General features: G+C 24.2%; 1 protein-coding gene across 2 annotated transcripts in view; it reads right to left on the bottom strand.

Annotated features, from left to right (window-relative positions):
• LOC145842069 (uncharacterized) overlaps window positions 1–25,871 on the bottom strand; it is a 40,576-nt gene extending 14,705 nt beyond the window's left edge. For both annotated transcript variants that reach the window (XM_082949443.1, XM_082949444.1), the window contains exons 1-8: window positions 25,717–25,871; window positions 21,000–21,027; window positions 19,808–19,887; window positions 19,185–19,298; window positions 17,181–17,295; window positions 16,457–16,584; window positions 9,826–9,990; window positions 7,374–7,493 (exon numbers count right to left, since the gene is read on the bottom strand). In XM_082949443.1, coding sequence (XP_082805569.1) covers window positions 7,374–7,493; window positions 9,826–9,990; window positions 16,457–16,584; window positions 17,181–17,295; window positions 19,185–19,298; window positions 19,808–19,887; window positions 21,000–21,027; window positions 25,717–25,785 — 819 coding nt within the window. In that variant the 5' untranslated portion in view covers window positions 25,786–25,871. The remainder of the gene's footprint in view (window positions 1–7,373; window positions 7,494–9,825; window positions 9,991–16,456; window positions 16,585–17,180; window positions 17,296–19,184; window positions 19,299–19,807; window positions 19,888–20,999; window positions 21,028–25,716) is intronic.
• Between the last annotated feature and the right edge of the window lie 236 nt (window positions 25,872–26,107).

Below are 26,107 nucleotides of genomic sequence, written 5' to 3'. Positions count from 1 at the left end.
CTTTGCATTTTCACACAATCAATAATGTTTGGGATTGTTTTAAAGAAGTTCTAACATACTTTGAACAAAAACCATGCTTATCAATTTTAAGTAGAAGTATACTAACTACAATACCTGTTCAAAAAAAACACTTTTAACTTAATTTAAATTTCTAATCATTTGCGACTCTTAGTTTGTTTTGAATACTGCTCAATTTGATTTGTTTTCAGTGAATAATTAATAGAAAATACAAATTAAGAAAAATGAAACAAAATTTCAGTTCACAAGTTTGAGTGAAAAACAAAATAAGTTACAAGAAAATTATTTTCAATCGTAAAAAAACTATACTTCCTTATTTAAACAAAACACAAACTAACTGTTTTATTTTTCATAAAAATTATTCAGACAGATTTCAATCATACATAAGCCTTCTTATTTTATATTTTTAAACATTGTTATATGAAAAAAAAAAACTCTTCAAATCGCTATTTATAGTTATCAAAAAAAAACTGGATTTTTTTGAATCATTAAAATCAGTTATCAATCACTGTCGGGTTTTTATTTAAATTATTATCAAACCAAAGATTTTAATTTTATTTCTCAATAAACTGACGTCCGAACCTGTTTATAAACAGGATGAGTCGCGCGTTACGAACTGAAGCGAAATCGATTTGTTAATTGATCGGAAGGCCGTTTCTCTCAACTTTTTTATCACATTGTGAAATACCTTACATTGAATTTGAAATAAAAAACTTGTCTACTACTGAATTACAAAAAAAATTCATTGCTTTTCAAGTTGAACTGCTGCTACATTTAAAAAAATTGTATACGATATACAAGTGAATCTTTAATTGATTGGAAGGCATTTTATCACATTGAGAATGAAACACTTTGCTTTAAAAAAATAAAAAATAAAAAAATCTCTATCACTACATGGAAAGAAAATTTAAATACTTTAAGAATTAGGTGCTACGAAAAACTGCTTAAAAATTATCTTTAAATACATTTTCTGATTCATACTACTGAATATTAATTTACTGATCGAGAAGTTTCTTTCGACTTTTTTATTATATTGAGAAAAAGATTGTAAATTACAAATTTATAATTAATAAAACATTTAGTTAATACTTAAAATTAACTTTTGAGAAACATATTTGCCTGCAAAACTTTTGTAAGGAAACTTTAAAAAAATTGGACAATGAAATACTACTTCTTATCAACTATTGGAAAATACTTTTTCTAAAAGTTTCTTATAACATTGTGTACAAACCACACTTTTTTTGAAAACTATGTACCCGTAAATAATAAATACAAGTTTCAAATACCAAGTTTAACAATTATGCAAGAACTTTCTCTTCATTCTGAATGGAATACCGCTCATTTTTCAGTTAATAAACGTGCAAGCAAAAGATGATTGATGATTATGAGCTGAAGCATTGTAATTAGATATTGCGAAGAAAATATCTCATAAAGCTAATTACATAGCAAATTTAAATTAATATGAAAATCACTTTGAACTGAATTTAAAACTGAGGAAATCTGGTAAACATATGATCTTTAAAATTATCAAGTTTTAAAACTAACAGCTTGTCAAACTACATAAAATCAGTAACATTAATTAAAAAATTTTTGAAAAAAATCACTAATATGTTTATCATGTGGTGAAAAAATATCTTGTACTGTACTTAAATGTGGAAAATTAAATTTAGCATTCAAAAACAACCTTACAACAAGTTTTTATTACAAATGTTAATTAACTTGTTATATTATAAAAGAGTTTGCTTTAAAAATATACAACTGTTCAATTTTAAAAAAATAACGTAGCTTATTATGAAATAGCTAAGCTGTAAATTACTATATTAAAAAATTCTATCATAAATGTGTCCCCCTACAAAATGAATAACTATTAAATATAATGTCAACTTATTTAAACGGTTATTGTATTGTAATTTTAATAATAGCATTGTTTTAATCAAAAAACTTTTGAACGCATAAACAATTTTTTAATTACGTCTTTGCATGGGACTTACAAAATAAAAATATGAGCGCTATCACATTAAGAACATACAGCTTACATTGATCACGCAACAAATTTATATTCAAAAGGTACTCATTATTTTTAGTATATTATCATATCTCAAAACGTTATCCGTAATAAAAATTATAATTCAATAATACAGCAAGCCATTAAAATATTTTGGCAATCATTACATGAAAAAATTTCTTCAGTTCTAATTAACACATGAGGCTTGCTAATTACTTATAATAAAATATTGTAAAAGATATCCTTTTTAATAAACAATCTTTATATCCACCATAATGACTTGTATCAATATTAGTATTGGTTAAATTTGGTTTAATGTTTTACCACAGAAATCAAAAAATATGATCATTTTAGTTTTAAAGTCTGAAAAAACTAAAGTAACTGTAAATGTTTTTACTACTTTTTAAACAAAGAAAATTATTTAATGTCAACTTTATTTTATCTACAGTTTTTGTATTGTATTTTGAACAAAAAACATTCTTGCGCATAGAATTAAAAAAGTTAAACGTGTTTAGATGTAGGTGAAATGTAAAACTTCAAAAGATAAAAAAAAATGGTTTAAACGTTTATAGTTAGGATTTTTTGATAGAAGCTTTAATACAAAATAAAGACATCTAAATGTTATCAAAATTGTCTATTACTATCGATGAAAAATAAACACAGTCAACTTTAATTAACTTAATTAGCATTAATAAGTGTCTATTTTTAATTGATAAAACACTACTACTAATTTGTTTATAGACTTTGAACAGTACTAATACAAAAAAAAACTAATTAGATACATAATTTTCTACATCAGAGAAAAACATGAAACTAACTAAATAGTAAGTACCTTGAATAATCAGTTTTTAAAAATTAAACTTCTTTAAAAAGTAACTAATTTTTCACCATTTTACCTTTTACAGTTTACGAATACTATTTCAAGGCTAACTCTGTTTTAACTAGCTACATTTTAACGATTTTCAATCTATGACTAGTTTAAATTCATTAGAACGTTCAACCCTTACATAAAATTTAAAACTCTAAGATACCAAGTGTACACTACAACATTTAATTTAATCAATTCCAGGCTTAGCTTTAAGAGTAAGTTAACTTTTAATAAAAAATAAACAGTTAGTTTTAAACTGAAAACAAACAGTTTTATTTATAAATACTTACAAACAAAATTAAATGCTACCAATTGCGCACGAGAACGTTTCCTTTAATTAATTTCACCACAGCGCAGACATTCAAATAACAATTAACTTTTATTGATTTTTTTCAGTTGCCGTGTTTACACCGAACACGATTTTTATTAACTCGGCAAAATCGTAAGTTCGTGCGTATATTGCGTTATTTTCTCATTTGTTTTATAATTTTCTTACTCTTTGTTGCTGCTTTGAGAAACTATTTTTTTAAATATGTAGGTTTTTAAATTAGTGCATGCATAGGGTTATTTTATCATGTTTTAAATATTTTCTTACTTTTTGTTTGAGAAAATTTTCATAAAAAATTTAGGTTTTTTAATGAGTGCGTATTTAAAATTGCTTTTCCATTTTTTATATTTTTACTTATCAAATCCTTTCTCCAGTATAAAACAGGATGGGTTATTGACACTTTGATTGAATAAAACTTTTATAACAAAATTTGACAAACATACGAAAATAAACATAAATCAATATACGTATAAAATAAACAGACAAAAAATTAAAACATAATAACAACAAATAAACAGATAAATTTTTTTTTAATAAATGACGCATTTTGTAATTTTATAGTTTTTATGATTATGAAAAGCAAAAACTAAACGGTTATGTCAACTTTTACACTGTTAATATATATATATATATAACTTAATTATATTTAAACAGTAAAAAACAACAATTTTCTCAAACTTTATGTGTGAATGCTATGGTTTTTATATAGTAAAAAATATATAAATAATGCTGGTTTTTATTAAAAGTTTTATGTACAAGTACAATTTGTTAAAATATTATACTTTATATTTTTATAAAATTTACATAAACAATTATTGATGGGAATTTGTAAATATTTCAAAAGTTAAGTAGAAAACCACTGTATAAAACCTAGTTGTAACAAACTAATTTATTTGTACTACTTTTACAATCTATATGTGTATTCCATTTTACTTTAAAAACTACTCTAAATATGGAGTAATTAAAATATTTAGTAATTATAAACTACTTTTTTAAGTTTATTACACATTTGAAGAGTTTCGATCATAGTTATATAAAAAAATAAAAATAAAATTAAAAAATTCAACTTCTTTAGTATTATCAATTTTTATAAATCAAAAACAAACAAAATTGTTTTTATACTTTGAAATAATGAAATTAAATTATTAAAATAAATAGATACTGGAAGTAAAACAAAAATTAATTTTATAAACAGCTTGTTGAAAATCTTCTAGCTATAATCTGTTTAAAACTTTGTTTTTCAATTTAACTAGCATAAATTGTTGTTTATTAGACGGTTTAATTCGAATAATAATTTAATAAAAAAAACCAACAACTAATCAGTACATAAATATTGGCGTATTGGCAACCAAAATAGTTAAACAAAAAACATTATCATTTTTTTTTACTTTCTACTACTAAACTTAATTCTATTGAATATAACAAAAATAAATTAATTAAAGTTAAACCATAAAAATATACTTTAAAATCATACTTGTAACACTTAATTAAAACTTAATGAAAAACTTGTAGAGAAATTTATACAACGAAATATGTAAAACTGGAATAACAGCAATTATAAGTTTTAGTGACAAACCGTATCTAATATAAGATTGTGTGATTTTTGATCGAAGACTTGTTACATACGTATATAAACTTATTGTTGAACTAAGGTTTATCTTATAAATTGTATGCTACACTTTTCTAATTAAACTTACACTTAACTATTTTAGATAATATTTTAAAGTTATTTATTGACAAAAATAACAAAACCATAGTTTTCAAGACTCATTCCAAACACAAAAATTTATTTTTAAACTAGTATTGTAAGTTTACGTATTTTTATATTTTAGATTTACGGAATTTTCTTTATCTGTAGTTAGATTAATTTTGTAAAGTAAAGAATTTTAAAGAACTACTACGTACATGAAATTATATTGTTGACATTTTAAATCACAAATTTTATATAAACTTACATAATTTGTTTATACCATAAATTCAAATTACAAAAACTTAGTTGCTAACGTTTTATGTAGTTTTTAAGGTTTTCAATACCTTTACCCAAATTTCCAAACATCATTATTTTTTGAATACTTCAATAGTGTACAATAAAAATTAAAACTAGTATAAATATATAATATTTAAAATACCTCAAAAGTTTTAAAACACAGTCATTTCGTTTCCACAGACAAGAAATGATCGTTGACATAAAATTTCAAATTTTAGAACAACTTACAATTACATAACATAACTTTTACCCAAATTTCCAAACATAAAGGTTTTAATGAATATTAAATTATTTTTAGTGATGTGTATTAAAAAATATGAGTACTGTATTTTAAATATTTTAACAGTATATAATACTAGCATCTCGTTTTTACAAATTAATTCAGATGTCATTTTATTTATATAAACATTCTAAAATAACATTACATTAATGGTGACAGACTTGACTTGCCACCAATTTAAAAGCTTGTAAAAACTTTAAGTAATTTTATTTTAAAATATGAGGAGGTAGGTTTCAGATACAGCAAATTACTAACTAAAAGCATTTTACATTTTTTTGTTTTATAAAACTGCATTTTTAACTAAACATGTGGAAATACATATATATGCTAAGTATATTTAATTTCATGTCAAACTATAATTTATTAAATCAATACGTACGTATATTTTAAAAAAGAAAAAAGTTGTAACGCAGACAATATAAAAAATATATAAACCAACAAAATATACTTTTTATATATAACAAACTATTCTAGTATGGTATTTAGAATCAAGTCTGCAAAATGATATGTTTGATAAATACACTTCAAATTTAGAATGTATATTTAGTTCAGTGGTTTCTTAATAAGTTATAGATTAAAAGTTATATAAAACAACTTTAAAGCGATTTTCGGTTGAATTGTAATAAAACTTTTATGAATAGCTTTGCTTATAAACTAATATTGAAAAATATTAGTTTTACCTAGTTAAAAAGTACATTTATTTCTATGAAAGAAGTGTTTAATTAAGTGAAATTAACTCAAACTTAATCATTTTAGATGTAATATCTTGTTATTAGTTGTATACTTAACTTTTAATTATCTATATATTACCAAATAGATTATGACTACCTTAAACTTTTTTTTTATACAAAATTTTTTATCAGTAATTTTTTTACCATACAATAACTGAAAGTAAAGTTAATTTAGTGATTATTACAAAATTTCATAACATTTTTTCTTATTATCAAATAAAATCAACCTTATTACTTAATTTTAGAGCTATTTCTATTAAAACAATTATATCAAAACTAAACATAAAAAAAACAAATTTTATTAATTTAATTTTTGCAGCACTTGGACCAATTTCTCAATAATTGAGATTCAGTTTACTGTGTGAAAAACAAAATAAAATACGCTTATTTTAACAAAACCAAAAAACTTTTACCTTGTTAGTAGTAATTTTTTGTAGCTTTTTATGAACTATTGCGGCTTTAATATTAATTTAAATAAAAGTTAAAAACTTTATAAAATACATTTAAGACATAATAGTTTTTCAATGCAAAGCTTATAACGTTTTAATTACAAGTATCAATATAATACTCACATTATACATATACTAATTAATTTCTCAATTGCTGAAGTTATAATATGTTTTAAATAAAAAATCAATAAAATTTTCAACTTTAATGAGAACAATGGCTTTAGATGATATTATTTTTTCAACAAAACTATTTCACTAAGCCATTTACAACACAATAAATTCTTAATATTAAGTTAAATTTTCTTATACATGACATTAGATCATTATAACTTGTTTAATAAACAAAGAACCATAGAGTCACCTTATAGTTTGGGGCGCTGAATATAAATAAGTTATGTTTTTTTGGCTTAACATATTTAATAGCTAACTAGGTAAAACATATCTATATAATAATTTATTCAACTTGTAGTTAGGTTTTGAATATATGTGAAAGATGAAATGAATTTAAAGAAAACATAGATCATAAATAAAAGGAAGTGATTATATATTCATCTTACAATTAGAACGCTGACTGTAAAAAAAAGATATATATTTGTAAAACAATTAAACTAAAATATATTCACTTTGTAATTAAGACGCTGACTAAAGGTAAAAGATGATAAATACTTTTAGAAATTATAAAAATATCTAAATAATAATTTGTTCACCTTGTAGTTAGGACGCTGACTGTAGGTAAATGAAGAAATGTATTTATAGAACATGTAGATTTCTCCAGGTAAACTTTTCAGAAGTGCCTTCATATTTGCTTTCTTTTTCATTTCACCAACCTTAAATATTTTTGCTTTTAGTAAACTTAGGCTTTAAAACTTTTTAGTATACATGTATAATAAATACCAAACCTTAACTTATCATACATGTGGTAGTTAATGTTGGTATTAGCACATAAAAGTTTTTAATAGAAAGGATAACAGAAAAGTCAGAGTTTTTGATTTAAAGGAATTTTTGTTCAATAATAAACTAGCTTTTCGTTTTTAGTTTGGAAATATTTATGTTGTTTAGTTACAAGATAATTACAACTAGCTAAAATATAAAAAAAAAATTATTGAACATATTTTACAGCTGTCTCAGTTTATTTACTACTTTTTTGTTAATTTACAATTATTTCTATTCATTTCATGTATCATTACTTTTTATATTTACTAATAAGTAGCTGTATATGTTTTTAAAAAATAAAACTTATTTAAATAACATTTCTGTGAAACTGTATACTAAGTCAAATGCGACTAAATCACATTTATAATACGTGTTTCAGTAAACTGATATAACGGCAAAACAGCATAAAAATTTAAACGGCACAATATTTTATTTATAAAAAGCTTATGTCGGTAAGTTTTAGGTATTTATGCGGTTTATAAAGAAATAATCTTGTTGAGTGGTAGATTTGTATTGTGTTAAATACTAACCTGTAACAACAACTATTTGCTGTTTTAGTTACGATAAAAATTACCAGTTTTGTAACTTATCTGTTTTTGCTTTACAAAATCACATTTGTTAGATAATTAAATAGTTAGATAGTACCAATTAAAATTAATTAAAATGAATAGGTATGTGCATTGATGCCTTAGCGTGAATAAATAAATTTCATATTAATTAAAATGAAGGTACAAAAACATCAAGGACAAATTGCTGATTGTTAAAACTTACAAACAAGTACTGTCAGTTTTCAAATGTAAAATATTCATTCAAAATACTTTACATCAAACTTTTTAAAACTAATTTGAACATATTCTACATTATTTTACATTGAAGAAAATAAAATTGATAAAATTTCAAGTAGTAGAAAAAACAAAATGTTTTTATCAGAATCGAACATTTATAACGTGTAAACAGAACATTATCAAATAAACAATGAAAAATAAAAACAGAATAAATTCAAGTAATGCAAAAAACAAAATGTTTTTATCAGAATCGAAAATTTATAAAACATGTAAACAGAACATTATCAAATAAATACAAAACTGAATAAATTTCTAGTGGTGCAAAAACAAAATGTTTTTATCAGAATCGTAAATTTATAACATGTAAACAGAACATTATCAAATAAATACAAAACTTTCTTTGAACTTGTCCCATAACCTACTTGGCAGGAATTTCAAAAAGTTCGCAGCCAAGTTTAAAACAAACATTTTGAACTTTTGAATTATTTATATTAAAAATTCCGAATATTCTGTTGTAGAAGATGTCTTGAATTGCTGCTTTTTGTTCATATAATTTAAAGCTTTCAATATATGTACAATAAAATGCGAGATTTTGAGATAAATTTAGAATTATATTCAGATACATTTTATGAACGACAACTTTTAAATCAACTGTTTAGCAATCGTAATTTTTTTCAATATGTCTTGAAATATGTTATCTTGAACGATCTAGTTAAGATTTTTATATTCAAAAGTAATGAAATTCATACAGGTACGAAATTTCTAAAAAAGCAGTAAAGATTTGTAGAAATAAAACTTTAAGCTATGTAAGTTTCATCAAAAACATTATACTAATACATTAAGTTTTTACATTTATAAATTAAACTTTATAAAATTAGTATCTCAAAACTTATTATTAACAAATAACTACACACCAACATATTATTTCATATACAGATTACAAACATTTTTTTTCCTCAATATAATCACAAATAATACTCAACAAGATTTCAACTAAACTATAAATACAGAAATTTAAAAACTTATTATGTTAAAACCGTATTTTAACTTTTTGAAAAGGTTCTTTCAAGCAAAAAACTCATTAAAACAGAAGAGGTAAGTCGAAACCACTAATGAAAACATAAACAAATTAACCTATAAAGTAACAAATAAAACTAAATGTATAGAATTTACTATAACTAAACACAGTATTTTAAATACATTATATCTATTTAAATTCAAATCTTACCAAAAATCTAAAAAACATGTAAATAAATTGAACTTACCTCTTTCTCACCCTTTATACTTTCAATAAGCAAAAACTTTAAAAAAAATTAAACATAAAAAATATTAAATTTGTAAAAAAAATAACAGTCAAACTACTTATAAATAATATAATAAAAAATATAATATATTTTTATTATAAATATAATAAAAAATACATTAACAATATTCAACCAACCTCTTCCTTGTCCCTCAGTTTTCTCCACGGCAGGCTTCCGCAAGCGAACTCCGCAATCATGTAGCTCAATGATATCAGGTCGTCATGGCAACCGAGCTCGCGGTCCTTGTGCGCGTTCAGCGATGCGTAACGAACCGTCCCCCTGAACCCTGCGCGTGGGCGGGGCTGTAGAAAACATTGAAATAAATATTTGAAAACTTTAAAAAATTAAAAAAAAAACTTTAAATATCATTAATAATAAAAACTTGATATGTTTTTGTTATGTATACAAAGAAAAAAAAATACAAGTAAAATTTTGCATGCTACGAGAATTTGAATAACCAAGTATTTAAATATTCTTACCGTAAAAAACTCAAGATAAATTTTGAAATTAGCAACAATAACAAAATAAATAATCTTAAGACAACATGCCTAAAAAATATCAAAAAAAAAGCTCATTGTACGAATAGGCATTTCAAGCACAAGATGTTTCGCAAACCTAACTTAACTTGTAACATAATTACATCAATTAACAATCATTTGCTTGACTGTTGGATTTGTAACAAATAAAGTTAACTTAAAATCTACGAAAACAACAAAAAATGTCTTGTTTAGTCACGCACTTTTGCTGAGAACGCAATGTGCGTGGAATTGCGAGAGGTGACAGTAAATAAAGACATTAATAAAACACAGTCACCTCTCGCGAATCTACGCACATTGCGTCCACGGTAAAAGTCTGAACTAAACAAGAGGTAGCAAATATACCTACTAAACTCTTTCTCCAACTCCATGCAAGACAAGTTTATTTTTAGGTGGGCAAGAGACAAATTAGCTAAAAACAAGAGAGTTATTGAGTTTTAATGAAAGCTCAAGCCATAAATATTTTAGGGTATTGAACATTGCTTCTTTAAAGGTATAGAGCATTACACAACAGTATTACAGGCGGCTAAACACCTGAAATAAAACATTAAGCATAGCCATTGAGCTCAGTAGGTTCCTTATGGAAGGCACAAACTAAAAATTCAGAATCTCAATTTTATTAAAAATGCAGGTCCTATATTTTCCAAAAAAAATTTAAATACTTCTTTCAGTTTTGTTGCTAAAAGAACTGGAATACTGTAAAAATTTGGAGATACCTGGAATTTGACAGTTTAGGCAAAAATAAACTTGGAAAATGATAAATTTTGAAAACACCTGGAACTTTAAACAATTTTAACAAGTAATGAAATTTAGATTAAATATGAAAAATCTATCATGTGTATGACTTTTTGTGAATTCGAAAATGTGTAACCAAACGAGTGCGTAGATTCACAAGAGGTGATTGTACGCATACAAAACTAAATAAATCAAAATTTAAATATTTTGTTATCGCAAGGGGGGATTCTGGTCTAGATTTTGTTCACTTACGAGTAACTTATGAACTGTTATACTTTTTATATGTCTAGCTATATATTTTATTTACAGACATTATACTAACTACTACAAGTGCAGGGTTTTCCCATAGTGGGCCAGTACAGAGTTTATAAGGCCACAAGCAGCAAAGGGGGGCCGTGAGTAGAAAGGGACCAAAGGGGGCCATGAGGCCATAATTTGAAAGTTGCACTAGATGTTCTGGAGTTGATGATAAAGAACAAAAAAAAAAGTGAAAACTATGTAGGAGAGAGCCATACCTTTTTTCCTTAAAGGGGGCGTTATGAAAAAAAGTTTGGGAAACCCTGATAAGTGTAATACATAATAAACGCGATACTAACAGTAATTCGCCATATAACTTCATACGTTTGGTCAAAAGAGCGAACATGGATTAGCAAAAAAACAGAGTTAAAAATGATGGGCTTTAAGTGTACACAATGTTTATTTTTCAAATGAAACTTGTGTGGCAGGAAATGTTATGCTCTTGCCAAGTTAGGCGGCAGGTTACTGCATTTAAGTTAATGAGTGAAGTGACAACTTTTAAGTAGTAAAGCAAATTGTACATCAAAATAAGATCAATGTTCAATCAATCAAAAGTTCGATTTTTTTTATTGTACAACAATGGTGTTTGGAAAGGTTTATTATGCTCAAACAAAAGTTTTTTTTTGCTGGAGACGCTTGATTAAATTAACGCTAAGATAAATAATTGCTGCTTATAATTGATACTTTTTTAAACTAAAACATTCAACATATATCAACCAACGTTAGTTTTAAATATGTCTCTTTCATAATTCATCACAACAGTATACAAGTTTCAGCTAAATGCTTTCTATCATAATAAGAAAACATAAACTAGTGGTTTATTACATCTATTCAGTATATTATCAACAAGATAAGGATGATAGAACAAAAAAAATATTATCAAAATAGGAAATATATATAATATAAATGCTTGATAATAATTTAAGACAACTAAAAAATTTAATGTTTAAAAAAACAACAACTATACCATTAATTTTTTTTTAATATTAAAATTTTTAAACAGTTAGAGATTATTTTTGACTTCTGTTTAGCATTCTAATATAAACATTAAACTAAAACTTATTACAGAAATATAACACATGATCCAATTTTTTAAAATTACCAAACAAACAAAAATTAATTTCAAAATCATCTTTTTTTTCCGCATCTAAACACACAAGGTCACGTATAATTTTCACTTGGAAAAAATCATGAATATTTTATAATTCCAACAATTTTCACAATTTCTCAGAAATAACACGCGAATACCATTGGTTTCTGCAATTCATGGTTGCAACTGATCAAGCAGAGAAAAATTTCCTGACTTTTCCTGACTTTTCTAAATCAAACTCTTAAATTAAACTTATTCTAAAATACATAATCTATCAATTGAAACTATTAAAAGATGTTCAAAATGTTTTGAGAAAATTTTTGCAGTTTTATAAAGGATATTTTACTAATTTATATCAGATGAAGGCATTGGAAATAAAACTAAATATTTTTGTAAATTTCTAGGAAAATTTTGGAATTTTTTTCTGACTTTAAAGGACTTTTAATTAATTTTTACCATTTGAAGGCTTTGGAAAACAAGGAATTTTGTAAATTTAAACTGACAAAATCTGACTTTTTTTTATTTTATTTTATCAAATTTCCTGACTTTTCCTGACTTTTTTTCAAAACCCCCCATTTTTTCCTGACTTTTGTCATTTTTTAAAATTTTTCCTGACTTTTCCTGATTTCCTGACTTTTCCTGACCGAGTGGCAACCCTGGCAATTACATCTATATGTATATATGGTTTTCACAAAAAAAAAGTTGATTCAAGTGTGTAGTTAAAGCAACAGATTAATTTTTGATGACTTTTGATTGGTTAGAACTCAATAGTGTTTGATTTTTCCTTGTATATCTTTAGTTTATAATTTATTGAAAATTGTTTATTTTATTTGTTTAGTGTAAGTTTAACGATTTAATTCTATAAAGCTTAAATTTTCTAATAATCTTTAAATATAAATTGATACCATTTTCATTGTAATTGTTACAATTTACAACTGTTTAACCAAGTGCTAAACACTTAGTAAAGACAAGGAGAATAATTTAAGTTTATAAATTAAAACTACCAAACAAGTATATGCACATTAACACATAAAAATAAAGTACTGTTATCATACACAATATTTAATAAAACTAAAATTAAACAGACTTATTTCAATTTTGTTTTAAACTTTTATCAAACGGTGTACAATGAACAGTTTTGCATTGAAAAATAAGTATTTATTGTTGCAAACCTTGAAATGATATAGAGAAAGACTATACTGAATTATACAGATTTTAAAAACATTCAAAAAATCACTTCGTTAATAGTTAAAAATTATAGTAAAGAAGTTGATTCTATAAGTTGACTTAAATCATTTTAAAAAGATATTAAAATAACAATCATTAAAATAAAAACTTTGTATTAAATTATGTTAAATACTTTGATATATATTTCTATATTGATATTAATTACATTACAAAAAAAAATTATATTGTTAAGAAATTAGATCCTTGATAGCAGTTTTTTGGCAGAGTGTATATCGTTTTTAAGTTATTAACAACCTGTATACAAAAAATGTAAATTTTATAAATATTTATATTAAACATTTACATTACTGTTTTTTTTTGTTATTTATTGACAAGGATAGGTTTAGTTTGTTTTTTTTAACAAAATATTATACCTTAAAGTACTAAAGCATAAAAAAAACCGGCTTATAAAGAAATAAATATTTTTTGTTTAATTAAGTTATCAAATAGTGTTTAAAGTTACAACAACAGAAAGTTTTATTAACAAGTTTGTGATATATTTTCAGACAACTTACTAAATCTTAAAAAAATTAAAAACAGTTAGGCACTAATTTAGCATTCCATTCGTATTCAACCACAGTATTTTCATAAAAATGTCTAATAACAACATGAACATGTTTTCCAAACCAAACAGCTTGTAGAGCTGGTGGGACGATAAATAATTAATTTATTTTCTGGATTTTCATTTATTTTTCAAGTGGCAGTTCATGAAATCTTGCAAAACGAAAAGTTATCAATTTTTTAGCCAAAAAATTAAAGTAGCTGATATGTTTAAATTATATAGCACCTTAAATGAGTATTGATTGAAACTTAATCGAACAAACCAAAATTAAGAGCTTTTTATAGAACTTTTTCAATTAGTACGATTTAAAGTGTCTATCAAAACTGAAAGAGTAATAAAAGACTTTCTTAAACTTTTTGTTACAATTAGGTACTAAATACAGGATATATACTTTTTTGAGTTGTAACTTAAGAATCAAAGTAACTAAATACTACGCATAAATTATATTAAAAAAAAAAGATGCAAACAAATATATGACTAAATAGTGAAACTATCATTTACTTTTGAAATAAATTTAAAAGAAAATAATATCTACTTAAATTGCATTTTACTAGCAGTCTTAGTTGTCTAATCATAATATTCTTATCATCCACTTACAAACAAGTATCTAATAAACTGATTAATGTTTACCTAAATATTAAAATACTTAACGCTCTATCTTATTTATATTGCTTTCTATCTTATTTACTCCACAGTAGTTAAATTTGTAAAGATCAAGTTTTAGTTATCAGCAATGTTAAGTTGATAAACTCAAATTCAAAGGTAATCATATTTTTGTTTTTATTTTGTAAGCAAGTATGATACACTATAAGACTGTAAACTTTATGGCTATGTAAAATGTTCTAATGTAAACTAACTAATGGTTAATGTTTTATTTTTGTTCAAATTAGAATACATAAAAACTAAATTAATGTTCTTTGCAATACAAATTAAATAGTTTAAATAACCTCATTTACATTGTGACGTAATTATTAGTTGTAACGAATGTATTTTTCATTAGTTAACAACAATAAAATTTGAATTAGTTATCATTCCTATTAACGTGAGTTGTTTGTTTATATTATGTTTTGTTGTATAATTTAGCTTACTTAGACATAATAATCACAAATATTATATAGTTTTATATCAGTCGGATTTAATATTAAGTATTTTATCTTTTAATAACTATTATCTGTAGAAAATATCTTATTTTATTGAAAACATGTATACACCTACTTTATTCTATGCTTCTATTCTCTCATTACAGTAATTATTTGTTTACAGAACCCAGTTGAAGTGTGTTGATTCGTTGACACACAGAAACATATGTTGGTAGAATAAAGGAAGATTACTGTATAATTGTTTTTATTTATGTAAAATATTCTTAATCTGCATTATACACATTAGTACTTTTCATCCTACAGAAAAAGAGTCATCAATTTAGTATGTTTACTACCATTTGCAATATTGTTGACATATTTTTCAGACCTGTTAAAGTTCATCAAAAAACAAGAGTTTGGTAAAATTTAATATATTTCTGTTTTTATATAACTTATCGCTCTAACTTTCCACAACTTTTTAGTTTGCTCATTGAAAGAGGTATATTTCGTTCACAGGGATTTTATATGTCCAACACTATTTACAAATATCTAATATACATACTCACCAGTCTAATTATCTTTTTTCCTGTATTTTAATTGTAATTAAATATTTTAATTTTAATATACACACAAGTCTACTGATCCGATTTTTCACGACTATTTGTATGTCTTGATATAAAACAATCTGTTTAATTTTTGAAAATCATTTTAAATTTAAATAAATGCACATTAGTGTATGGATCTAATAAACTTTTTAGTTTGCTTATTGGAATGGGTATATTTAATTTAACTAAGGTTTTATTTGTCCAACACTATTTGCAAGCATTTAATTAAGTACTCAACGGTCTTATTAGCACTTATGTTTACTGTTTTTTTTAATTATAGCTTATACACAGCAATCTATTGGTTTGATTTTTCACAACATTTGTACTTTTTAATATAAAAAAAACCTGCCTTATTTTTGTTTGTTGTTTTCTTATTTAAATAAATGCACATTGGCATATTGATCTAACATTCAGTACAACTTTTATTATATGTATAAACTGTACCAGACTATTTGGTGTAATATTGTTTTATGTTATTAGAGATCGTTTTTTTTTCATTACTTTAATTTACAACATTTAATGTAAACACTAATTTGTCTAACTGCCCTTTGGAACTTGTGATCTACACTATATGTTTTTTTTGTTTTTTACAAACTAGTTTTTTTAGATTATAATTATTGTACATTTTAAAACTAACCGGTCTGATCTGCCCGTTGGAATTCGTGTACTGCCTGGACAGGCCGTAGTCGAGCATGTGGACTTTTCTCTGGTTCGGGGGAAGTCCCATGGCGAAATTGGAGGGTTTTATATCTCGGTGCAGGAAACCTGTGCAGGAAAGAAAAACATGTATTACAAGTGTTTGTTCGCTGATTTACATTGTAAGTGCAATAAAGTATTAGGCATGTTGATGAAATTTTATTATAAAAAAATATAAATTGTAGTTTGAATGTTTTATAACCTCAAAAATGTTAATAAATACTAAATAAAGGTTTCTTTTAGTTAGCTGGTTTGTAGATTTTTGTTGTACTTGTAACTAAGTATATACATGTTAATGTAAACTCATGTTAAAAATACTTCGATCACTAAATGTACAAGTCAAATTATCAACTCTTTCAGATGACACTAAATGTATACATGCGATTTAATTAGTTTTACTGTCAAGCATGGCAGTTCAAATTACGAAAAACAAAATTCTTAAAATAACTAATACAACAAAGTATTTAGTTATGTTCTTGAAAATTATTCCACATTAAACAGATGTCTCCATATGACTAAGAAAAACTTCTTCAAAAAAACTAACAAAATTATTTGTTCACATTATCATAACAATAACAATTTTTCAACAAATAAAAAATTATTTCTTCAAATAACAAACAAAACAAATTTTATTATCAAACAAATAAATTCTCCATACAACAAACCAGTGGCATGGATGGCCTCGATGCAGTCAAGCATCTGCAGACCCAACCTCAGTGTAGTTGATGACGTGAACGTTCCGCCCGGTTGACTTTTGCGGAGCTCCGACAAGTTGTCGCCCTGTTACAATGTGCAACATATGTTACTTGACAGGATTAACATGTCATAGCGAGTAGTATACAGGGTTGCTAGGTGATTTTGACAAATTCTCTCCACGTTTTCAAAATTTTTTCCAGGTTTTAAAATTATACATTTTATGGTATTTAAATCTATTTTTATTTAAAAAATTAAGTTTAAGGTAAAGTTAGTTGGCAGGATTAACTAAACAGTGAGTAGTTTAGTTTAGTGTCGCCCTGTTAAGAGATCAAAGTGCTTAAACTCATCATGATAAGTTGTTAAGACTAAATTTAATAAATTTACGCAAGTTTTTATTGTCACCTTGTTATTCTGAGTCGTTAGGGTGTAACAGTAAAAATATCTTACATAATTGTTGATGATTTGTTTATGTTATTAGAAGTAACTGTTACAAATTTTTACTTAATTTTAAAAAGCAAACAGTGCTAAATCTTTTATTAGAGAGCTTATTTAATGAACAATCATTCAACGATAAGTTACAAAGTTTACACTGTTTTGCCTGAAATGGCTCATCACAACAAATAAGTGACATTATTGTTTGGGGAAAAAGTGTTAACTTTTTGACATTTTGCTGAATAAATTGATATGGCATAACTATAGGTATCTTAATTTTTGCTCTGTTATAATGAGTTTTAAGGATTAAAACTTCATGTACAACTTATCATTGGCATCATGTTCAAAGTGTGAGACAAATTGACAAGTTTTAATTATAACACTGTGTAAAGAGTGTTAGAATAAACATCTTCACAGGGTTGTCAAAAATTTCTTTAAGTTTTCCAGGTGTTTTGAATTTCTTACAGGTTTTTTAAAGAACAAGATGTTTGTCTATTTTTATATAAATTTAAGTTTAAGGTAAAAAGGCTGTCTTTAATGTTAAAATAACATTAAAATATACTTAACACTGCTTTAAGTGTGTTTTTTGATATAAAAACTTTTAAATGATACAAAAACGTTCATCTATAATAAAAATTTTTTGTATATAATCAACATTTCATTACTTTACATGTAAAATTAGTTTAAAATATCAGTTTTTTAATTTTTCAACTTCCAGATATTCATAGTTTTTTTTTTCACCTATTTGTCAAATTCTAAATTCTTGAGGTTTTTCAAAAGTTCCAGGTTGTTTGGCAACACTAATCTTCAAAACATGTCTTAATTTTATAATTTTTCAAGCAATTAGCAATAATTAAGATAAATGTTCATGTTGTATATGAATCTTTTTTAATTGTTAATTATGAGCTTAATAAATTTACGAAAAAATAATTGCAATTAATATATGACTGACTAAAAAACAATTAAAAAAACAATATTTCTAATTTTTTTAAATATTAAGAATGATAAGACTATGATAAATTTTAGTTCTTTTCTTAAATAAAGTTTCAATATTAAAATATTGTTTTTTAACAGTAAAACTTTTTTACTTCATGCAAACTGAACAGATGTATTACTTACATAAATATATATATACACATTAAAACCTTTAATAAATACTTTAATAGTAAAAAATAAAATTTAACCATTTGCAAAAGGCTTTTACAAATTAAGGACCAATTAATTGTTTATACAAATTCCTTAAACATACAAACAAACTAATTACTTATTCAAACTAATGATTTCATCATAATAGGCATAATAATGGAATAATAAATTTGTTTATATGTAACATCTAGGAAGTTAATAAACAATACGAAATTCAAAACTGGTAATAGAAAAGTCTTTATGTTGTTCACACAATAAAAAATAGAATGTTTTACAACATAAAGATACAGATAAAACTTATTATGAGTATAAACAACTTGCTGACGATAAAAAATCATTTCTGTAGCCTACTACATGAATAACACCTTCCATATAAAAAGCAAACAATTTCTCACCACAACGGACATGACCACGTAGTTGTACCGCTCATTTTTACCGCAGCCGATAAATTTGCAAACATTTTCGTTTCCCTGTAGAGCTTTCAACACTGCTACTTCCATTTTGAGAACCTAAAGTTAATATTTGTGTAAATATAATGTTTAACAAAACATTTTTATGGAGCCTTTTTAAACTTGGTAAGTTCACCCATTGATCTAGGATAGCTCTTAATCAAACTACAGCTTTCATTTTGAAAAAAAAAAACTTAATTAAAATTTGTGTAAACAAACTATTTTACAAAATATGTTCAGATACATTCTGCCAATAGATGCACTTATTTTTTCAAAAATTTTCAAAAATTTAGAAAGTAAGAGCACATATTGGTTCAGAGTGGCTTTGATCAAAGCTATAGCACAAAGTAAGTTTTAAAAAATATACAATGAAACTATTTTTCAAAGTAAGTTTTAAAGACTTATTTAAATAAATGCACCTATATAGCCAAATTTTTTAAATCTTTGAAAAGATGTGCAATCACTTAGAGACTACAGCTGGATATGTTTTATTCTTAAAAAAAAGTGTTTAAAGTATTTATCTACAGTTTTGGTTATAAAAAAATAAAAAATATATATATTTGTGAAACCTGCTTGGATATTTTAGCAGACTCTGTTTTAATTGCAACATTTTCTTTTGTTTTAATGTCTTTGGCTTCGTATATTTCACCTGTTTAGTTTTTTATTTAAATAAAATTGGCTTACAAAGTGATAAGTAATGTTTATTCTTTAACAAAATTTATTTCTTGCAGTAAAACTTATTACTGTAAGAATCAATATCACATTTTACATATAATCAATATCACATTTTATAAACAAGTAATTGAAATGGTCACTGAAAGCTATAAAAAAATGGCAATAATATATGAAATTTTATTTTAGCAAATAACAAATATTTCATAGTCTTATATGCTGAACTATGATTTAGAATAATTAAAAATAGCAAAGATTATAACTAACACAAGACTACTTTTATGCTTAAATTACTTTTAGTCCATAGAAATCAAATAAATATTCAAAAAAAATTATATTTTAAACACTGACAAAAAACTAAATTTAACTTGCTTAAATAAAGTTGAAGTATCTAAAGATAAACACTTTGTTTTTAAAACTAAACTGACTTAAGATTTAAAGTTTATAGAGTATAGTAAGTTCATCAAGATTATGATTTTATAAAAAATACTATTTGTAAATACCATAACAAATTTAAGCAAAAACTTTAGCACAATTTAAATAAGTCTCACTAAAAATTATTGAAACTAAAAACTTAAAACTTGAGCCAATATTCAATGCATAGTTTATCATGTTCTCTAAAGACTTGAGTTTTGTTTCTAGAGTTTAATTTCTAATTTTAATAAATAACAAATATATATAACAGCTAAACAGTATTGAAAGTATAATATACAAATGACTAACAAAAAATTTTAACAGTAATAATCTTGGTAAAATTAAAAGTCAGAGGTATACATGTAAAAATATATACATGGCCAAATTTTATTTGAATAACGAATAAATGAGTTTTATTAAATTTTCGGTTGTTTTTATTTTTAAGAAAATACTTTTTTTTTAATTACAAACTATTTTTAAAATATTTTTTCAGAGTATTTGTAGTAATAGAAAATTACAAAACCTTAAACTGAAAAAAAAAAAAAAAAATTCAAAATATAAAGATTACAAATCAAAAAAATTAATTAGTACTAAATTATACTAAAAAGTATTAACTTAATTTTTTATTAAAATTTGTAAGAAATTTTAGTAAAATTATATTCAAACCACACTTACCAAAGCCACCTCCTCCTATTTTTCTTGTCTGAAAAAAATTTACTTAAAAAAATTTATAATAATAAGTTGTTTTAAATAATTTAGGAAAACCTTTCCAGGACACGAAACAAATACAGTTTTACAGTGGTTGCCTACTATCTAATAATGAAAACATAAAAATTTTAAACATGAAAATTGAGGTATTTAAAAAATATATAATAACTGCATAACAGAAACTTCATTAAAAATGCTTTGTTTTAAAATCTTGTTAAAAAGTATAAGCATTTATATTACTACAAAACTGCAAATTTATGTATAAAATTTATTAAAAAATGTAATTGCCTTTTATTAAAAAAAAATACTGATGAATTCTGATAAAAACAGAAATAATTGAACATTGCATAGTTTGTACTTAGCACTTAAAATTTACATTAAGTTAGTAAAAAAATTTTTAGGGGAGTATTCAATCCCCAGTTGGTAAGGTAGAACTACAAATAAAGTATGATATAATTGCAACAAAGTTTTTGAGCTATGCACATAGTCATGTGTACAAAGCATGCTTAAATAGAATAAATAAATATAAATAACAAAAGTTAATGAGTTCAGTAGGTACCTTATGAAAGACACAATCTATAATTTTATAAAAACAAAAAACAAACATTTTTTTTTGCAAAAATCTACCTTCTCAAATCTTAAACCAAAATTCAAAAAATATGAATTGATATTTAGTTAATACTGTAACTAATTTATTGTTTATAAGTCATTTTACTTGAGTATATTACTTAATTTTGATACAAAACAAAATCGGTCAGAATAACAGAATAGGCCAGAAAACAAAACAGTCAGAAAAACTACTTTTATTTCCAGACATTTTAAAAAGTTTTTTGTATTAAATACTTGTTATGACTGCAAAACTAAAAAGTTTTTAACAGAGTATTAACTAAAAATTTAATGTATCTAGCTCAAACAACAAAGAGTGCGTTTACTCTTATAAATTTTTATAACTTTCAAAATTAAAATGAATAAAATTTATAATTCAAAGGTGTGATAATGACTTATACAAAAATTTACTACTTTTTAAATGTTAGTTTAAACTTTCAAATTTTGTAAAAACAGACTTTTAAGGGCATGGGGGGGTAAACACCCTTTTTTGGTTTTTGATCTTATTTTATATAGTTTTTACTAAGCTACAAGATGCTTTTTACAGAATTGAAAAATTCAAAACAATTTTTGAGATATAGCCGGTCAAAGTCGGAGGCAACAATAGGATCCTTATGGGAGGCACAAACTAAAACGGCAAATAACTAGACATCACTAAAAATCTATCTCCTCCTACGTTTTTTGAAATAACTACCTCAAATTTTCAGAAAATGTTCCTTGCAGTATTTAGAAAATTCTGTCGGAAGGAATTAAAAAAAAATATTTAAAAAAAAAATTATAATAAAAAAACAAAAAAAAAACTGTTTTTTTTTGTTTATTTTTTATATAATTTTTTTATTTTTAATTTTTTTAAAAATTCTTTCCGACAGAATTTTCTAAATATATCAAGGAACACTTCCTAAAAGTTTGAGGTAGTTATCTCAAAAAACGTAGGAGAAGATAGATTTTTAGTGAAATAGTCTATTTTTGCCGTTTTAGTTTGTGCCTCCCATAAGGATCCTATTGTCGGCTCCGACTTTGACCGGCTATATCTCAAAAATTATTTTGAATTTTTTAAATCTGTAAAAAGCATTTTGTACCTTAGTAAAAAGTATATAAAATAAGATAAAAAACCAAAAAAGGGTGTTTACCCCTCCCCCCCCCTATGCCCTTAATTAAAACTTAATTTTTTAATGATAGCAAATGAACTTTTTGTTTAAGGGCATAGGGGGGTTAACACCTTTTTTGAAATTTGGTTTTATTTTATACATTTTTTACTAAGCACAAAATGCTTTTTACAGATTTTAAAAAAGTTTTTTTCAGAATAGTTTTTGAGATATAGCTGGACAAAGTTGGAGGCAACAATAGGTTCTTTATGGGATGTGCAAACAAAAATGGCAAAAATAGACCATTTCACTAAAAATCTATCTTCTCCTACATGTTTTAGATAACTACCTCAAATTTTCAGAAAATGTTCCTTGATATATTTGAAATATTCAATCAGAAAGAATTTCTAAAAAAATAAAAAATAAAAAATTTATAAAAAAAATAAACAAAAAACCGCTTTTTTTTTTTTTGTTTTTTTGTTATAAAAATTTATTAAATTTTGTTTTGACAGAATTTTCTAAATATTGCAATGAACATTTCCTGAAAATTTAAGGTAATTATCTCAAAACATGTAGGAGATAGATTTTTAGTGATTTATAGTCATTTGCTGTTTTAGTTTGCGCCTCCCATAAGGATCCTATTGTTGCCTCTAACTTTGACCGGCTATGCCTCAAAAAATATTTTGATTTTCTAAAATCTGTAAAAAGCATTTTGTAGCTTAGTAAAAACTATATAAAATAAGATTAAATTTCAAAAATAAAGTTTTACCCTCCCCCCCCCTCCCCCCTATGCCCTTAAATAAGTATATTGATCCTAGAAGTTAAAACTTCATTATGTTTACTTAGAAAAAAAGCAAATTTCTTGTCCTTTGACAGCCTTAACAAAGCAAACAAGATAAAAACAAACTCTTTACTAACTTTTTATGGTTTTAATCAAAACTATGGAGCCTAAAATAAACTAAGAACATCTACAAACACAATAAACTTATAAACTAATATCGAGAGGAATGGAAAATTATTTTTCTAAACCAGAGTAACAACAAAATAAAAGTTTTTTTTTTTTTTTTAAACTTAGTTGAAGTTGGAATTAAACACAAAAAAAAAAAACTTAATACTACACAATTTTTATTTGATTTGTATAAAAATCTTTGCAAAAATTAAATATTTTTTTAGTGACAATAAAAGTTTCAATCACTTATAAGTTTCATAAGCATAGAAAACATATTTTTGAATTACAAAAATGTAATACAGGTATAGGGAGTACACATTGTTTTTTATAAGTTGATCCTGTTTTGTAGAGTTTTATCTAAGCTCAAACACATTTCTAACCACATAAAAAAATTCAAAGCAACTTCTGAGATATAAGAAATCAAAATTGGTGCATTCTATATGTTCCTAACGGAAGGCAAAAAACAAAAAAAATTGTTTCACTAAAAATATATTTATTATGCTTAAAATTTTAATCAGTTTTTTTCAAAGTTCACTGTAAGTCAATAACCTATATTTAAATGGAAGAATTTTTTAGTTTTGGAAAATTAAAACTTTATTTTTTTTAAATCACATACTTAAAAAAAAAAAATTTTATCAAATCATTTCAATTTTAAAATATTTCTGAAATCCCAACATTCAATGTCTTTTAAAATTATATAAGGAATGTTCTCTGAAATACAACATGAGCTATTTATATAAATGACAATACTTCAAAAGTTTTTTTAACTCTGTAAAAACCAGATTGTAGTTTATTCTTAAAGTTCATACAAAAGCTAAGTGAAGAATACACCCAAAAATATTTCAAAATTTTAATTTCAAATAAAATCCAACCAAACTACAAAATTATGTAAAATACCTACATATATGGCTATGTGTTAAACATGTTTTTGACATAGTTTACACTTTCTTATAATTTAGATAAGCTATACTCTTTTTTATATCTGTGTTTGTTTTACTTTTTTCAAAAAAACATTGCTGCTTTTAGTGATCTTGAAAAGTCTGTTAGATAACTTAAATCTTTTGAGACATATAAAAGAGAATCTAAAGTAAACTTACAAAAAACAAAAATTTCCTAGAAACAAAATTAATTTGAGGTTTTTCCAAACAATACTTCTAAGTTTTTTGAATTATTTAATACAATTTGGCTTGTAATACAAACAAAACAATAAACTATAGAAAAATCTCTCTAACAGAATGACACCAAAAATTACAAACTAAATTATATTGACTTTGAACACTATCTCAAAAATTCACAATTTTTTTTTACTATTTATCATTTTTACTATTATTATTTTATTACAGGTTTACAATTTGAAAATCTGCTTTGCAGTGTAATTGGTGATTAAAGGGTTACCACTCATTTTTTCAAAATTTTTTCCAGGTTTTACAAATTTCTTACAGGTTTTTAAAAGTATACATTTTTGAGACTATTTTTAGTTTAAAGTTAAGTTTGAGGTAAGAAATTGTGTTAAATACTATAAAAACATTGAAAATATACTGTAAAGCTACTTTAGATAATATATTTAATAAAAAAATTTAGATGATAACAAAAGTTTTTTATTTATGTGATAGATTTTTTGAGTCAAATAAAAATTTTACTTTTAAACATGTGAAAAATATATAAATTTCCAGGTTTTATAGTAAATTTTGTTTAAAGTTATAGGTTTTTCCAGATTTTTTTCAAAATTTATCAAATTCAAGGTTTTCCATGTTTTTTTGCCTAAATTGTCAAATTCCAGGTGATTCCACATTTTTTCAGGTTTCCAGGTAGCAACCCTTTGATCAAAAATAAATATATTAATTCAAAAATTAATTGTAAAACTTAATATAACGTTTCTTAAAATAATAAAATTGTAACTGTGAAGATAACCATAAAAACAACTACTATATGAATATTTATACAAATATCTTCTTAGTAATATAATAGATGTTAAATTAACATTTGTTTTTTAATAAAAATTTAAACAAAATGTGCTACTATACTATAATAATCAAAAACATACCACTCTCCAACGGCCTTTAACAAACTCATCTACTTTGAGCATGGGAGGTGGTTTATCGGAAGTTTTCATTTTTAATTATTACACTTTTAATCGTTCATATTACTAATAACTAATCAATAAAATATTTTTATCACATACAGACTGACTACAGACACTTAGCATTTTAGTACAGCTAGTGTAAATAGAAACTGAAAAAGCATTTTCATAAAAGTCAACTTCGCCCATTTAGCAACGTTTTAGTCTAAAAGATTTTTTTCTAGATTACATTTTTGTAGAATTTAATTTTTAATCAGTTTTGAAGTATTAAAAAAGTGCAAAAAGTTTATTTTTCAATGTCTCTTAATATTTAAATAAAAGAATAAAAATTTTAACTATAGAAAAGTGTTCTAAT

This window comes from Thalia democratica, chromosome 8 (assembly GCF_965202585.1).
Source record: "Thalia democratica chromosome 8, ktThaDemo2.hap1.1, whole genome shotgun sequence".
Lineage (NCBI taxonomy): Eukaryota > Metazoa > Chordata > Thaliacea > Salpida > Salpidae > Thalia > Thalia democratica.
This window is presented reverse-complemented; position numbering and strand designations above follow the sequence as displayed.